The sequence below is a fragment of the Balaenoptera ricei genome, chromosome 11, assembly GCF_028023285.1.
Source record: "Balaenoptera ricei isolate mBalRic1 chromosome 11, mBalRic1.hap2, whole genome shotgun sequence".
Classification (NCBI taxonomy): domain Eukaryota; kingdom Metazoa; phylum Chordata; class Mammalia; order Artiodactyla; family Balaenopteridae; genus Balaenoptera; species Balaenoptera ricei.
Window position 1 is genome coordinate 32,504,877 of NC_082649.1, and position 18,383 is coordinate 32,523,259.

Here is an 18,383-nt window from a genome sequence, read left to right on the forward strand (position 1 = left end):
ATGAATGTTGACAAAGTGAACACCTCCATGTAATCAGCACCCAGATCAAGAAACAACCTTACCCAGCACCTCTTTTCAGTCCTACGTGCCCCTCAAGGGTAACCACTATTCTAACTTTTAACATTTTGCCTGGTTTTTTGAGCTTTAATAAATGGAATCAGAAGCATGCACTCTTTTGTGCCTTGGCTTCTCTTGTGTAATATTATGTTTGTGAGCTCATCTGTGTTATTGCTTGTAGTTGTGGCTTGTTCATTCTCATTGGTGGGATGGTATTCCATTGTGTGAATATGCTGTAACTCATTTATCCATTTAGTGTTGATGGACTTTTGGTAGTTTCCAGCATTTTTTTATCACTACAAGTGCTGCTGTTAACATTCTTATAAATGTCTTTTGGTGTATACATAATTTCTGTTGGGTAGGAGCAGAATCCTACATGTAGGAGTAGAATTCCTGTTTATAGGTATGCATATTTTCAGTTTTCATAGATAGAATCAAATAGTTTTCTAAAGTGGTGTACTAGTTTACATTCCTACCAGTTTGTGTATTAACTCCTTGTTATAAAACTCCTGTTTTAACTCCTTGTCACACAAATAGTCTGATAATCGAAGGTGTTAGAGCTGCACTGTCTAGTATGGTAGCCACTAGCCACATGTGGCTGGCTACTGAGCACTTGAAATGTGGCTAGTCTGAATTGAGATAAACTGTAGGTGTAAAACACACACTATATTTTGAAAACTTAGTACAAAAAATGTAAAAATATCTCATTAATTTTTTTGAAAATCATTTGAAATGATTTTTTGATGTGTTGGGTTAAATAAAAATATAATTAATTTAACCTGCTTCTTTTCACCTTTTAAGTTTGGCTGGTTAGAAAATTTTAAATGGCTTATGTGGCTTACTTTTTATTTCTATTGCACAGTGTGTTCTTAGTGGGTTGGGTGGAAGATAGATGTGGGGAGCAGAACTCTCTGGTTCTCAGAAGGTTCATTATCATCATTCATTATCTGTTTAGAATAACAACTTTTCTGTTAACTTAAAGTTTGTTACATTGTTTCCAGATATCTTCTATATGTTTTATTGAAATCTTTGTATGTGGGAAGTCTTGTTTAGCATAGTGATTATACTTTTTTTTTTTGGTTTGATATATGTATATATTGTGAAATGATTACCACAGTAGGTTTAGTTAACACCCATCAGCTCACATAGTTACACATTTTTTTTCTTGTGATGAGAACTTTTAAGATCTCTCTTAGCAACTTTCAAATGCACAATACAGTATTGACTATAGTCAGTGTGCTGTATATATCACATCTCCAGAACTTACTTACCTTTTTAACTGAAGTCTGTACCTTTGACCACCTTCGCCCATTTCCCCCACCCCCATCTCCCTCCTCGGGCAACCATCAAACTGTTCTGTTTCTATGAGTTTGGTTTTTTTGATTCATCATACAAGTAAGATCATACTGTATTTGTCTTTCAGTGTCTGATGTGTTTCACTTAGCATAATGCCCTCAAGGTCCATCACGTTGTCACAGATAGCAAGATTTTCTCCTCTATTGTGGCTGAATAATATACACCTGTGTGTATGGCAATTACACTCTTAGTTGGTGATACTAAGAATATTTCAGATAGGTACAGACTGCAGAACTTAAAACTTTTATTACTTGATTGTCTTTTTCTTTGCCAAGCAATAACTAGTTCCTCTTAATGTGGAAGCATAGTGCTCTAACTTGCAAGTGTGTCGGGAAATATTTCAGGAACCTGAATGTCACTAGGGCTTGTAGGACTCCCTGGAGCCATAGATACGAGAGCAGTATGTACTGAGTCCTCCTTCCATTACTTGTGAGTTACAGGTGCAGGCACCATGGTGCCATCTCCTTGGCGAAGGGGAGGAGGAGGAGAGGAGACTATACGGAATACAAGATTTTGTTGTAGCATCAGGGACATTTGACATATGCATTATATTTTTTAAATTATATCTATTTTTTAAATTATATCTTGGGATCACAGTCACACTTAATTAAAGAATAAAAATAAAAAACATCTCATCTGTTCCCCATCAAATTTAAGACTATGAATTTCTTTTCAAGAAGAACTGATTTGGGGCTTCCCTGGTGATGCAGTGGATAAGAATCTGCCTGCCAATGCAGGGGACACAGGTTCGATCCCTGGTCCGGGAAGATCCCACATGCTGCGGAGCAGCTAAGCCTGTGCACCACAACTACTGAGCCTGAGCTCTAGAGCCTGCGAGCCACAACTACTGAAGCCCACGTGCCTAGAGCCCATGCTGCACAACAAGAGAAACCACCGCAATGAGAAGCCCACTCACCGCAATGAAGAGTAGCCCCCACTCGCAGCAACTAGACAAATCCCGCGTGCAGCAATGAAGACCCAACACAGCCAATAAATAAATAAATAAATAAATAGGAAAAAAGCTCTATTTAAAAAAAAAAGGACTGATTTTATGAGAGATCATTTCATAGTATTAGACATCTTCCCAAACAACCAAGAAAAACTTAATTCAGAAACCAAAAAGTTGGCAAATTGCAGTTTTTAAAAGTAAGTGGCACCACTTACCAACCCTTGAGCTCCACACAGCAGGAGGTAAAGGCTAAGGTAGAGTTATGGATAGCCTCACAAAATACAAGCAAATTGAATCCAACAGCATGTTATAAGGATTATACACTATGACCAAGTGGGATTTATCCCAAGGTAAGAGTGGTTCAACATACAAAAATAAATCAGCATAGTACACCATATTAATAGAACAAAGGAAAAAACCCACTTGATCATCTTAATTGACACAGAAAAAGCATTTGACAGAATCCAACACCCTCTGATAAAAACACTCAGCAAACTAGGACTAAAAGGGAGTTAAAAAACTACTCCTGCTAATAAATAAATTCAACAAAGTTATAGGATACAAGATCAACATACAAAAATCAGTTGTGTTTTTATACACCAGCAATGAATGATCCCAAAAGGAAATTAAGAAAATAATTCCATGTACAATAGCATTCAAAAGAACAAAGTACCCAGGAATACATTTAACCAAGGATATGAAAGACTTATACATTGAAAACTAAAAAACATTCTGGAATTAAAGATGACCTAAATGAAAAGGCATCCTGTATTCATGAATTGAAAGACTTAAGTTCGTTAAGATGGAAATATTTCTCAAAGCAATCTATAGATTGAATGCAGTCCCTATTAAAATTCCAACAGTGGAAATTCCCTAGTGGTCCAGTGGTTAGGACTCCAAGCACTTCCACTGCAGGGGGCACAGGTTCGATCCATGTCAGGGAACTAAGATCCCTCATGCTGCGCAGCATGGCAAATACATACATACATACATATGTACATACATTAAAAAAAAAAATTTTCCAACAGTTTTTTTTTTGCACAAAGCTGATCCTCAGATTCATATGGAATTGCAAGGGGCCCCTAAAAGCCAAAACCGTCTTGAAAAAGAACAAAGTTGGGAGACTCAAACTTCTCATTTTCAAAACTTACTGCAAAGCTACAGAAATCAAAATAGTTTGGTACTGAGAAGGATAGACATATAGAAAAATGTAATCTAATCAAAATAGGCAAAAGGCTTGAATAGACATATCTCTAAAGAAGATATACAAATGGCCAACAAGGCCATGAAAAGATGCTCAACATCTTTAGTCATTAGAGAAATGCAAATCAAAACCATAATGAGATACCACTTCATACCCAATAGGATGGTTACAATAAAAAATTATGTTGAGGAGATAGCTTCAAGATGGCAGAGGAGTAAGACGAATACATCGATATGAGGAACAGCTCCTACAGAACACCTACTGAACGCTGGCAGAAGACCTCAGACTTCCCAAAAGGCAAGAAACTCCCCACATACCTGGCCATGTGGCTGACAGGGTCTTGGTGCTCTGGCCGGGTGTCAGGCCTGAGTCTCTGAGGTGGGAGAGCCGAGTTCAGGACATTGGTCCACCAGAGACTTCCCGGCCCCATGTAATATCAAACGGTGAAAGCTCTCTCAGAGAACTCCACCTCAACGCGAAGACCCAGCTCCACCCAACGACCAGCAAGCTACAGTGCTGGACACCCTATGCCAAACAACTAGCAAGACAGGAACACCACCCCACCCATTAGCAGAGAGGCTACCTAAAATCATAATAAGTTCACCCCAAAACACACCACCAAACATGGTCCTGCCCACCAGAAAAAGAAGATCCAGCCTCATCCACCAGAACATAGGCACCAGTCCCCTCCACCAGGAAGCCTACACAACCCACTGAACCAACCTTACCCACTGGGGGCAGACATCAAAAACAACGGGAACTACGAACCTGCAGCCTGCAAAAAGGAGACTGACCCCAAACACAGTAAGTTAAGCAAAATAAGAAGACAGAGAAATACATAGCAGATGAAGGAGCAAGGTAAAAACGCACCAGGCCAAACAAGTGAAGAGGAAATAGGCAGTCTACCTGAAAAAGAATTCAGAGTAATGATAGTAAAGATGATCCAAAATCTTGGAAATAGAATGGAGAAAATACAAGAAACGTTTAACAAGGACCTAGAAGAACTAAAGAGCAAACAAACAATGATGAACAACACAGTAAATGAAATATAAAATTCTCTAGAAGGAATCAATAGCAGAATAACTGAGGCAGAAGAACGGATAAGTGACCTGGAAGATAAAATAGTGGAAATAACTACTGCAGGGCAGAATAAAGAAAAAAGAATGAAAAGAATTGAGGGCAGCAATTAGAGAAAGAAGAACAAAAAAAACCCAAAGTTAGCAGAAGGAAAGATCATAAAGATCAGATCAGAAATAAGTGAAAAACAAATGAAGGAAACAGTAGTTAAGATCAATAAAACTAAAAGCTGATTCCTTGAGAAGATAAACAAAATTGATAAACCACTAGCCAGACTCATCAAGAAAAAAAGGGAGAAGACTCAAATCAATAGAATTTGAAATGAAAAAGGAGAAGTAACAACTGACACTGCAGAAATACAAAGGATCTTGAGAGATTACTGCAAGCAACTATATGCCAATAAAATGGACAACCTGGAAGAAATGGACAAATTTTTAGAAAAGCACAACCTCCCAAGACTGAACCAGGAAGAAATAGAAAATATAAACAGACCAATCACAAGTACTGAAATAGAAACTGTGATTAAAAATCTTCCAACAAACAAAAGCCCAGGACCAGATGGATTCACAGGTGAATTCTATCAAACATTTAGAGAAGAGCTAACACCTGTCCTTCTCAAACTCTTCCAAAATATAGCAGAGGGAGGAACACTTCCAAACTCTACGAGGCCACCGTCACCCTGATACCAAAACCAGACAAAGATGTCACAAAAAAAGAAAACTACAGGCCAATATCACTGATTAACATAGATGCACAAATCCTCAACAAAATACTAGCAAACAGAAGCCAACAGCACATTAAAAGGATCATAACACCATGATCAAGTGGGGTTTATCCCAGGAATGCAAGGATTCTTCAATATACACAATCAATGTGACAAACCGTATTAACAATTGAAGAAAGACCATATGATCATCTCAATAGATGCAGAAAAAGCTTTTGACAAAATTCAACACCCATTTATGATAAAAACTCTCCAGAAAGTAGGCATAGAGGGAACTTACCTCAACATAATAAAGGCCATATATGACAAATGCACAGCCAACGTTATTCTTTTTTTTAAATTTATTTTATTTATTTATTTTATTTATTTATTTATTTATTTATTTATGGCTGTGTTGGGTCTTCGTTTCTGTGCGAGGGCTTTCTCTAGTTGTGGCAAGCGGGGGCCGCTCTTCATCGCGGTGTGCGGGCCTCTCACTATCGTGGCCTCTCTTGTTGCGGAGCACAGGCTCCAGACGCGCAGGCTCAGTACTTGTGGCTCACGGCCCAGTTGCTCCGCGGCATGTGGGATCTTCCCAGACCAGGGCTTCCGTGTCCCCTGCATTGGCAGGCATATTCTCAACCACTGCGCCACCAGGGAAGCCCCAACATTATTCTTAATGGTGAAGAACTGAAACCATTTCCACTAAGATCAGGAACAAGACAAGGTTGCCCACTCTCACCACTATTCAACATAGTTTTGGAAGTTTTAGCCCCAGCAACCAGAGAAGAAAAAGAAAAGTAATCCAAATCGGAAAAGAAGAAGTAAAACTGTCACTGTTTGCAGATGACATGATACTATACATAGAGAATCCTAAAGATGCTACCAGAAAACTACTAGAGCTAATCAATGGATTGGGTGAAGTAGCAGGGTATAAAATTAATGCACAGAAATCTCTTGCATTCCTATACACTAATGATGAAAAATCTGAAGGAGAAATTAAGGAAACACTCCCATTTACCACTGCAACAAAAAGAATAAAATACTTAGGAATAAACCTACCTAAGGAGACAAAAGACCTGTATGCAGAAAACTATAAGACACTGATGAAAGAAATTAAAGATGATACAAACAAATGGAGAGATATACCGTGTTCTTGGATTGGAAGAATCAACACTGTGAAAATGACTATACTACCCAAAGCAATCTACAGATTCAATGCAATCCCTATCAAACTACCAATGGCATTTTTCACAGAACTAGAATAAAAAATTTCACAGTTTGTATGGAAACACAAAAGACCCCGAATAGCCAAAGCAATCTTGAGAAAGAAAAACGGAGGTGGAGGAATCAGGCTCCCTGCCTTCAAACTATACTACAAAGCTACAGTCATCAAGACAGTATGGTACTGGTAGAAAAACAGAAATATAGATCAATGGAACAGGATCGAAAGCCCAGAGGTAAACCCACACACATATGGTCACCTTATCTTTGATAAAGGAGGCAAGAATATACAGTGGAGAAAAGACAGCCTCTTTAATAATTGGTGCTGGGAAAACTGGACAGCTACATGTAAAAGAATGAAATTAGAACACTCCCTAACACCATACACAAAAATAAACTCAAAATGGATTAAAGACCTAAATGTAAGGCCAGACACTATAAAACTCTTAGAGGAAAACATAGGCAGAACACTCTATGACATACATCACAGCAAGATCCTTTTTGACCCACCTCCTAGAGAAATGGAAATAAAAACAAAAATAAACAAATGGGACCTAATGAAACCTAAAAGCTTTTGCACAGCAAAGGAGACCATAAACAAGACGAAAAGACAACCCTCAGAATGGGAGAAAGTATTTGCAAATGAAACAACTGACAAAGGATTAATCTCCAAAATATACAGGCAGGTCATGCAGCTCAATATCAAAAAAACAATCCAAAAAGGGCAGAAGACCTAAATAAGACATTTCTCCCAAGAAGATATACAGATTGCCAACAAACACATGAAAGGATGCTCAACATCACTAATTATTAGAGAAATGCAAATCAAAACTACAATGAGGTATCACCTCACACCGGTCAGAATGGCCATCATCAAAAAATCTACAAACAATAAATGCTGGAGAGGGTGTGGAGAAAAGGGAACCCTCTTGCACTGTTGGTGGGAATGTAAATTGATACAGCCACTATGGAGAACAGTATGGAGGTTCCTTAAAAAACTAAAAATAGAACTACCATATGACCCAGCAATCCCACTACTGGGCATATACCCTGAGAAAACCATAATTCACAAAGAGTCATGTACCACAATGTTCATTGCAGCTCTGTTTACAATAGCCAGGACATGGAAGCAACCTAAGTGTCTATCGACAGATGAATGGATAAAGAAGATGTGGCACAAATATACAATGGAATATTACTCAGCCATAAAATGAAATGAAATTGAGGTATTTGTAGTGAGGTGGATGGACCTAGAGTCTGTCATACAGAGTGAAGTAAGTCAGAAAGAGAAAAACAAATACCATATGCTAACACATATATATGGAATCTAAAAAAAAAAAAAAAAAAAAAAAGTGGTTCTGATGAACCTAGGGGCAGGACAGGAATAAAGACGCAGACGTAGAGAATGGACTTGAGGACATGGGGAAGGGGAAGGGGAAGCTGGGCTGAAGTGAGAGAGTGGCATGGACGTATATACACTACCAAATGTAAAATAGATAGCTAGTGGGAAGCAGCCACATAGCACAGGGAGATCAGCTCGGTGCTTTGTGTCCACCTAGAGGGGCGGGATAGGGAGGATGGGAGGGAGACGCAAGAGGGAGGAGTTATGGGGATGTATGTATATGTATAGCTGATTCACTTTGTTATACAGCAGAAACTAACACAATATTGTAAAGCAGTTATACTCCAATAAAGATGTTAAAAAAAAGATACATTAAAAAAATAATAATTTTGAGAAAAGAAAGTAATAGGTGTTAGCAAGGATGTGGAGAAATTGGAACTCTTGTACACTGTTGGTAGGAATGTAAAATGGTACAGCCACTCTGGAAAACAGTTTGGCAGTTCCTCAAAAAATTAAAAATAGTGGGAATTCCCTGGTGGTCCAGTGGTTAGGACTCCGTGCTTCCACTGCAGGGGGCCCAGATTCTATCCCTGGTTGAGGAGCTAAGATCCTGCAAGCCGTGCAGCACGGCCAAAAGCATAAAAATAAATTAAAAAATTAAATATAGAATTACCATGTTAAGCAGCAAGTCCAGCTTGAGGTATATACTCAAAAGAATTGAAAGCGGGTCTTAAAGAGGTATTTATACATCTATGTTCATAGCAGCATTACTCACAATAGCTAAAACGTGGAAGCAACCAGTGTCCATCAGTGGATGAATTGATAAGCAAAATGTGGTCTATACAAACAGTGGAATATCATTCAGCCTTAAAAAGGAAGGAATTTCTGCAACATGCTACAAGATGGGTGAACCGTGACTATGCTAAGTGGAATAAGCCAGTCATAAAAAGGCAGTTTAAACATGGGTGCTAATGAATGCACATGGTTAGACTTAAAAAACATTATTGAGGGTTTTTAAAAAATAAGCATGGGGCTTCCCTGGTGGCTCAGTGGTTAAGAATCTGCCTGCCAATGCAGGGGACACGGGTTCAAGCCCTGGTCTGGGAAGATCCCACATGCCGCGGAGCAGCTAAGCCCGTGAGCCATAACTACTGAGCCTGCGTATCTGGAGCCTGTGCTCCGCAACGGGAGAGGCCGTGACAGTGAGAGGCCCGCGCACCGCGATGAAGAGTGGCCCCCCACTCGCCGCAACTGGAGAAAGCCCTCGCACAGAAACGAAGACCCAACACAGCCATAAATAAATAATTAATTAATTAATTTAAAAAAAAAAAAACATGGTCTAAAATGATCTATTCAGTGTTCATCTTAAATATTTGATCTTGCTGGTCCATGTTCTGTAATTTTCTATACATTTGAAATGTTTTATAGTTAACTTTTAAAAGAGAAGTAGGTAGTTATGCCCTCTGGCTATAGATTGTTCGTGGTGCCATTGCAGTGGAAGGCAGGTAGATCAGGTCGATAGTCTAACAAAGGTAAGTCATTTTGGTGGGGAAGAGGTGCTCATGCTGGGAATTGCAAATGTGCCTCTAGGAGACTAAACAGCTGCCAGAGCATTGTTGGGTCCATGCTCTTGATTCAGAGACAAAACATCCTAAAAATGGGGGCATATTACTACCTACTCTGTGTTCCTGCCTGTGAACCATGATGCCTCTGACATTTCATCCTCTATCACGGGCAGTCAGAAAACTGGGAGTGCCTTGGCATCGTCTAAGGTTTGAAAGAATTTTGCTTTCCAGCTTTAGACTGTGATGTTGTCCAGCTCTCTCAGAATTCGGTTCTTGTGGTTGATTGCTATTAGGTGTTGTATACTGTACAAATAAACTTAATAGCATCAAGTCTATCCCCTTCTCCAGGGAAACATTTAAATTCCCCTGCCAAGAGCAGTGTTGACAGAGAGGTATCTATGGGGAAATGTAGTATCACTGAATTACAAGATGGAAACCCATTCTTTCCTACTCCAGCAGACTAAGAAAAGTTCACCATAGCATTCCTGTTTTTTTCAGAACTCACAATACTTTATATGCACCAGAAATGCTAGCCAAAATGGCAGAACCTTTTACGAGGGCTCTAGATATGCTTGAAGTGGAAAAATCTGCTATTTTAGGTAAGAAATGTAACCTTTTTTTTTTCTTGAAGTTTTCTATACCTTTATATGCCTTTATATTTCTATACCTTATCTCTAATGCAGCTTCAGTATGCCTTGTGTCACCTTCTCCTCACCTGGCACTACCTTGGCACTACCTTGACCACCTGTTTGTTCAGAAATGCACGTATGGGGTTCCTACAGGCTCTCTAGGAACAAGTGTGTTTACTTCATTATCATGCAGAGAAGGTCTTCAGAAGCACACACACCCCCTGTTAACCCCTCCTTCACTTTAGCTGCCAGCTGGTAGTATGTGTTAGAGCCTTTAGATTATAAATAAACCATGCTTTTTGACCTGAAGGATATTAGCATACTTTCCTGCCTTTTGTATATGGGGGGGAAGTATTCAAACAATTAAGCTTAAATAGCTTTAATCAGTAAAATATAATGTATGTTATCACTTTTTTTTTTTTTTTTAATCTGTAAAGTGCCCCACATAGTGCCTGGCACCTAATACTAATAATGACAAATACTTTTATAACCAATATTACGTGCCAAGTGCTATATTCTAATCATTATATGTGTTAGTTCATTTAATCAACCTAGGAACACACTACTCTTTTTTTTTTTTTTTTAACTTTTGGGTTTGTTTGTTTATTTATTTATTTATTTATTTATTTATTTATTTATGGCTGTGTTGGGTCTTCGTTTCTGTGCGAGGGCTTTCTCTAGTTGTGGTCATCGCGGTGCGCGGGCCTCTCACTGTCGTGGCCTCTCCTGTTGCGGAGCACAGGCTCCAGACGCGCAGGCTCAGTAATTGTGGCTCACGGGCCTAGTTGCTCCGCGGCATGTGGGATCTTCCCAGACCAGAGCTCGACCCCGTGTCCCCTGCATTGGCAGGCAGATTCTTAACCACTGCGCCACCAGGGAAGCCCTGTTATCACTTTTTTAAGGAATAGTTTCTGAGCCAAGTTTCCCAATTTTTACCTTGATCAGAATGTTGCTTTAACTCATTTCTCCCATTAGCAAATAACTTCATGATCATAATTGTGATACGTGCTGTGAAGGCAAGTGACTGTGGGAGTGTTTATTGGGAGACCTGACCCAGTCTTGGAGTGGAGTCACAAGACTGCCTCCCAGTGGAGACTTGAAGGATGAACAGGGGCCAACCAGGCTGGGGGCAAAAGGAGATGCTGAGCATTCTCGGCAGACAGAATGGCAGGTGCAAGATCCCGAGGCATACAGCAAAGAGCTTGATATGTCCAGGGAATAGGAAGGTGACTTGTGTGGCTGGAACACAGAGAGCAAGGCAGTTGGTTAGAAGTTAGAGCTAGAGGACTTCCCTGGTGGTGCAGCAGTTAAGAATCCGCCTGCCAATGCAGGGGACACAGGTTCGAGCCCTGGTCCGGGAAGATCCCATATGCCGCCGAGCAACGAAGCCCGTACACCACAACTACTGAGCCTGCACAGCACAACTACTGAGGCTGCATGCCACAACAACTGAAGCCCGCACACCTAGAGCCTGTGCCCTGCAACAAGAGAAGCCACCGCAATGAGCAGCCCCCGCTCGCTGCAACTAGAGAAAGCCTGCGCACAACAACGAAGACCCAACGCAGCCAAAAATAAAAAATAAATAAGTAAATAAATTTATTTAAAAAAAAAAAAAGAAGTTAGAGCTAGAGACACCAGAGATGTCTAAACCTTGTGCCTATCTCTGGAGCTTCAGGTTGGCTTACCATCACAGCCCCGACAGTGTGTTTTTGCCCCGGCTATCACCTCTGCATGGGCCTGGCCATGATTAAGCAATCTAGTGAGCATGCCTCAGCTATGACTTAATGAAAAGGAGACTGTTAGCTTGTCTTTCCAGGGCCCATGGCTATCTCTCTTGGCCTAAATGGTCCTGGGCCATTTCCTTTGGCACCACTACACTTAAGCTCCCTTTTGGAGACACCAGTAAAAATGAAACGTCCAAAAAATGACTTGTTATTAATATAAAAATTAGGTGTTGCTTCACCACCCGTTCCCCTCCTGCCCCCCCTTCAGTTATTCATATTAAGCCAGGAACTGCTGCTGTAGAAATGTATGACCAACCAAAACATACTGGAATGGACAAACAGTTCCCTCTGGCAGCTTCCAACCAGGAGCAAGATTGGAAACAAAATTGCCTCTGATTAGAAGTATAGATCTTTTAAGGCATTTGTTATACTGAGATAAGTGGGTTTCATTTTTATCTGCTATACACCTTGGGCTTTTGCATAAAATTTTGCTTGAAAAAGAGGTTCTGTGACTTAAAAAGGAAGGGGGGGACATTCCCAGTACTTTATGGAGAGATCGTTTTGGGCTATCATTGTGTGTTTTGGTACAAGTTCCATCTGGAGAAACCCAGGCAAAAGTTAGAGTACTCAAACCTGGACACTTAAATAGCTTTCGCCTTTCCCTGCAAATACAGTGTAGCAGTCACTTTAGGGAAGCTGTTAGCACTTCCAGCTGGTAGAAGACTTGGTCAGCTGCTTTGCATTTATAGCACCCGGCCCCCACCCCACCCCCCAAACCACCTCTGCCTATGGGAGGGTGTTGGCAGGTTGAGACCCTCAGCAGAGGAGCAGCAGTTTCCTGATCCATCTTTGTCTGTAGGATTACCTCAGCCTCTCTTGGAACTGAATGACTCTCCTGTCTACAAAACCGTCTTAGAAAGAATGCAGCGTTTCTTCTGCACCCTCTATGAAAACTGGTAAGGAACCAATGCTGCCTTTTCATATTCTCCTCCTAGACATGCATTGTATAGGATGGCCTTGGGTTGGACGTCTGATCTAGAATTCTAGTGTACAGGTAATGTGAGGAAAGAATTTGACAGGAAACTAATGATTCTAGTGTCAAATCAAAATGAACAGGCTGGTTTCCTGCAATTTTTATTTTAATTGTCACATGTGCCTTTAAGTCCTAGCCATGACTTGATATTTTAATGCCCAACTTGTCTGTTTCCAGTGCATAAAGTGATGAGACCAAAGTAGAAGTTACAGTGATGGGGATGCATTTTCTCAGACCCCTCACTACTCATAGCCCACTATTCATGGGCACTGGGAGATAGCTGGCCATATTTTGTCTTGGGGTCCTGGTTGTGGCATGGGGGGTGTAACTGGCCCTTCTGTACACCAGCATCCCCAGGGCACTGATCTCGCTAACACAGTGCTCTAGTCAGCCAACTAACAAAAGATTGTCCATTGTAAATCCATATTACTTACAAAGTAATGAAAGGCTACTGTTGATCTTGGGTACCGACATCTGTCTTTTAAAAGATGCTGAATCTGGTTTCAAGAAGTTTCCTTAAATGTTGGGGGGGGGGGGTGGCTGTTATTTTCCCTTCTGAAAGAAGATTAAGTCCACATCTTCGAAGTATACTGATTAAGCTAAAGTTCTCTTAAAAAGAAAATACAATGAATTGCTTTTCTAGCTGAGAAGTCTTCTTGTAGACTAGAAATTCCCAAGGCAGTCAGGGCTGGCGATAACAGATAATGGATTTGATGTTGTTCATGATTTTCCTTTACAGTTTCCATATCCTAGGGAAGGCAGGCCCTTCCATGCAGCAGGACTTCTACACCGTGGAGCACCTGGCCACCCAGCTCCTCAGCTCTGCCTTCGTCAACTTGAACAATATTCCTGACTACCGACTCAGACCCATGCTTCATATCCTTTCAAAAGTCCCTAGATAACCCAAAGGGCCAGAAGACTGAAGACAGGAACAGTTCAGAAGCACCAGAGGAGGCAGAGCTGAGCTATATGAAATAGATGGAAACATTTCTGACAGTATATAGTAACCACATTAGAAAGACAAGAAGATTGAAGTAAATAAAAGGAAAAACCTGAAAGCAGTCCAGGGAGTGTTGAAAGCTCTTTCTCCTTACGGGAAATTCTTACCATCCCATTTCTTGGAAAGATGAAAAATGAAGCTTTTATCCCTTTTCTGTACTTTGTCAGGTGCTTCTCTTTGAAGAAGCACACTCATACTGCATTCTCATTCAGACTCTGTTTTTGTTTGTTTGGGGGAGTATCGTTCTTCCCTGAAAGTTATATTGTAAGGAGAGTTTATTACAATTCCAGCCTGGCAGGGGAGTGGTGCTTTAGAACGACGGGCACGCGCTCGTGTGCTAAAGCTTCTTAACCTACCGCGGCATGGGTCTTTGTGAAGCCTCTGGTGCTCTTCTGTCCCCCGGAGCACTACGAAGCCCTGGTGTCTCCCATCCTTGGACCTCTTTTCACCTACCTTCACATGGTAAGAGATTGGCCAGGAAAGGGTGGCGAAGAGGCCTCTTAGAGTGGGTGGCCTCTCATGAGTCTCACAAGTCAAGAGCTCCTGAAAGCGTTGTCTCCTAGCCCTGCCAGGAGGGCTGCACAGCCGCTCCACCCTTGCTGCCCTGGATGGAGCAGCTCCCCCGAAGAACTAAACTGGTTCCATTGCCTGCAAAGCACCTGCAGACTCAGATTCTACTCCTATCCTCCTGTTAACTGAGGAGAGGTGATCAGGGGAGTGCTTTTCCTGGGTCTGTTTCCCTGACTCTGGAATTAAGCAGGGGGACCAGCTGGGCAGAGAATAGGTGTGTCCAGAGAGACTCAGGAGTTCTGAAATGTCATTGATCCTTTCCAAGCAAAGAAGTGTTTGATATGCTGCCCTTGTCGTGGGTGTGGGAGAGGTTACAGAAACCGTATCTGGTTTTTTAACCTTGTGGGGTCTCCCAAGGCTCTGTCATTGTTACCTGGACTCATCTTCAGCTAATTCTAACCATGAAGTGGCCCTTAGATATTATCTTTTCCAACCTTCTCCCTAGTGTAGCACTTATTTCTTTTTTTGTTTTCCCAGAGGCTTTCCCAAAAATGGCAAGTCATCAACCAGAGGAGCCTGCTGTGGTAAGGGACTTTCTCTTCTCCGTGATGGATGAGCTGGCAGCCAGCTTTGGGGTGGGAGAAGGTAGACATGGAGGAAGAAGGACTCTGCCATCCCAGGGCTAGAATAATAGTGGGTTATAGTCATCCTCAGCCTAGATGGTAGATCGCTTTTCTGTGACCATTAGGCAGACTCAGCTCAAGCCTTCATAGGGGGTACCTTCAGCTGCCTGAGGTGAATGCTGAGACATTCTTAGGATTTTGATCCATTCCCCTCAAGCCAACTGGATATAGTCACAAGTAATAATGCCCCTCAGTGGATCACTGCTCCCCATTCCTAACTTTTGAGTGGAATGTAGACCAGAGGAAGTCAGGAGAAGGAAGTGGGCACAGAGGGTCTAGCTAGGGTCACTGCTTCTTTTGCATTCCCATGGAACTTGGCTCCTGGTTTTCTGCAGTGGAGAAGATGAGACAACAGATGAAAACCCAGAGTCTCAAGAGATGCTGGAGGAACAACTGGTGAGGATGTTAACCCGAGAAGTCATGGACCTGATCAGTAAGTGGCATGGGAACCAGGGGTAGAAGACAAGCCTTTTTCTGGAAAAAAAGCTGGTCACTCACCTAACATGTTTGCAGCAACACTGACTGATAAGAAATAATTAACTAAACAGAAACTATATAATTCTTAAGTCAATTTAAGGACACTTTATGAATTGTGAACTGCATTGTAGTTCATACTAAGGGCAGATTATGAGGAAATGGTCTAAAATAGCAGGAGGAAGTTGGATTAATGGTAGGAATAACTTCTAGCTTTGTCAAAATAGGGAAATTTTTTAATTCTTAGACATGAAGGTGGTTATATTTCGTTTTTATTTTTTGGTCAGTTCATTTGTTTGAGATCCACAGTAGACCAAGTATACATATGAGGCATCCTCTCCTGGTCATTTACTCTCAGATAATTCTGTAATTTCCCTCCAGTTGATTGAACTTGAAGAGGGACCAGAACACAGTCTGGTCAAATGCCTCTATTTCTGTTGGTGCAGCTGACTTTGTGCCTGGACGGTATCCCACCTTCCCCCACTCCTCACCTGCCCAGAGACAGTTTGGGATCCACTGGCCTGGGACGGCTGTTGTCTGGTGGTAATATGCCTAGTAACCCTGCTTTCTTGCCTTAGCTGTGTGCTGTGTTTCAAAGAAAGGTGCTGACCACGGTACTGCTCCCGCTGCAGATGGAGATGGTAAGTGAGCCTGTTGCGGCCCTTGGAGGTCAGCCATTAAGCTCCTAAATATTGTTACTTCTGTAACCAGGTCAGTTCCCATAGAAACTGTGTCCCTAGCAGTCTGGTGTGGAGGAGACTTTGTACATCTAGCTTTCGTCCATGCTGGCCCCCTTGCTGTATTCCCCAGCACAGTCCCTCCTCAGAGCCTCTGCGCTTGGTGATTCCTCTACCTAGAATGACTGTTCTCCCAACTATATACCTGGCCCATCCCCCTGCTTTTTATTCAGGTCTCTGCTCAGATGTCACTTCTGAGAGGTCTTCCATGACCAGCTTATCAAAAATAACGCCAGCCTCTAGATTCTTCCTCTGCTCTGTCTTCCAGCACTGATCACTACCTGACATGTTTTATTTGTGTTATTAATTACTTCTCTCCCTCACTAGAATTTAACTACTAACAGGGAAGGGACTTTGTCGTATTCCTCTTATATCCCCAGTAACTGCTATAGTGGGTCCTCAAATATTTGTTTAACGACAAAAGATCCTCAGCATTTGCAGCTTTTTAGGTAACTGTCCAGAAAAATTCCCCGTTTTGCAAATGTATGGCTAGATGCATCTCTAAATCTGCCACGGGCAGAGGCTTCTACACCCTCTTATGAGGCTGGGGGGCTGTCCTAGTACCTTTGACCACCAGTCAGCCCAGGATACTCACCTCTCCTTTACTCTGTGGGCTTCTGTCAGAAAGGACGGTCTCTGTTCTGAAAGGATGGAGCTTAACATTTTGGTCTCTACTTACAGATGAAGAGATGATGGCCACAGAGGTAACCCCCTCAGCCATGGCAGAGCTTACAGACCTGGGAAAATGTCTAATGAAGCATGAGGTGGGTGGAGGGGCAGGCGAGATTTTTTCCTTGCCCAGCCAGGGAGCCCGCTTCCACTTTTCTCATTTTCTGATGCCATCAGGAGGGTTTTTTGGTAATACTCCTTTATATGAGTTAAAGAAAACAGTGGGAAAGGCACAAGGCCACTGTGTTCCCATGTTGGCATGGGCAAAGGCTCAGAAAAACACCCAGGCACATTGCCACCAGTCCCTGGTGTTCAGCCTCCCCCAAGCCTGAGCATCTCCTTCCTGCACATAGGTTTTATTTTCTGTATTGGTTGGTTTTTCTTTTTTGGATGGCCTGATAGACATAGAGGAAATAAACTCCCATCTCTTCAGTAGCTGCTTTTATCATTTTCCTGCTTACCTATTAAAACTCTAGCTCCTGATGCATAAGAATTCAGAGAACATTGTACTTATTTTCCCATTGTAATTCTCCATCCTTTTCCGTTAGGATGTTTGTACAGCGCTATTAATTACAGCCTTCAATTCCCTGGCCTGGAAGGATACTCTGTCCTGCCAGAGGACGACCACACAGCTCTGCTGGCCTCTCCTCAAACAAGTATGGTTACTCACCCTTTCTCCTCTCCCCTCATGAAACATTTGGGTCATGAGGATTGACTGAATCAGTTGGAAGAACTAGGGTGCTGAGGCCTTCAGAGTCCCGCTTTGGCCCTGAGCACAGCTGTCTCCCCAGGTGCTGTCAGGGACACTGCTCGCAGATGCTGTTACGTGGCTGTTCACCAGTGTGCTGAAGGGCTTACAGACGCATGGGCAGCACGATGGCTGCATGGCTTCCCTGGTCCACCTGGCCTTCCAGATATATGAGGCGCTGGTGAGTGGAGAAAGCCTGGGGGCAGGATGGCTGCGGCTTCATCCCTCACAGCCTGCCTGCTCCCGGGCACTTGAGCCTTAATCCTAAACGTAGGCAGCTGCCAAGTTGCTAGTGCTGCCCCCCTGAGAAGTGGGTGTGGCAGGGGATAGGGAAGGTGACGGGGCCCAAAACAGTGCCATTGAGTGGGTTTACCCCTACTTCTCAGCGTCCCAGGTACCTGGAGATAAGAGCTGTGATGGAGCAGATCCCTGAAATTCAGAAGGACTCACTGGACCAGTTTGACTGCAAGCTTTTGAACCCCTCTCTGCAGAAAGTGGCTGACAAGCGCCGGAAGGACCAATTCAAACGCCTCATTGCTGGGTGCATTGGGGTAGGTCACACCCTTCACACCCTTTCCTTAGTGCTCCCAACCACCTTTGCAGTCTTCTTGGACCATGTGTACAGGCAAACCAGAAACCAGCTGTAGTCACGACCATTATGGTGAGATGATCTTTAAAACAACCCACCACTCGAGACCC

The 18,383-nt window shown here is 42.3% G+C and overlaps 1 protein-coding gene across 4 annotated transcripts in view; it reads left to right on the plus strand.

The window, feature by feature from the left end:
- Positions 1 to 18,383, plus strand: part of XPO5 (exportin 5) — a 54,546-nt gene that overhangs the window by 26,484 nt on the left and 9,679 nt on the right. For all 4 annotated transcript variants that reach the window (XR_009505715.1, XR_009505714.1, XM_059938615.1 and 1 more), the window contains 11 exons: positions 9,976 to 10,076; positions 12,690 to 12,786; positions 13,603 to 13,739; positions 14,228 to 14,325; positions 14,911 to 14,957; positions 15,392 to 15,489; positions 16,109 to 16,171; positions 16,949 to 17,031; positions 17,485 to 17,592; positions 17,728 to 17,865; positions 18,071 to 18,235. Coding sequence is in view for 2 of the 4 variants with exons in the window: in XM_059938615.1 (XP_059794598.1) it covers positions 9,976 to 10,076; positions 12,690 to 12,786; positions 13,603 to 13,739; positions 14,228 to 14,325; positions 14,911 to 14,957; positions 15,392 to 15,489; positions 16,109 to 16,171; positions 16,949 to 17,031; positions 17,485 to 17,592; positions 17,728 to 17,865; positions 18,071 to 18,235 (1,135 nt within the window). In the remaining 2 variants the exon portion in view is untranslated. The remainder of the gene's footprint in view (positions 1 to 9,975; positions 10,077 to 12,689; positions 12,787 to 13,602; positions 13,740 to 14,227; positions 14,326 to 14,910; positions 14,958 to 15,391; positions 15,490 to 16,108; positions 16,172 to 16,948; positions 17,032 to 17,484; positions 17,593 to 17,727; positions 17,866 to 18,070; positions 18,236 to 18,383) is intronic.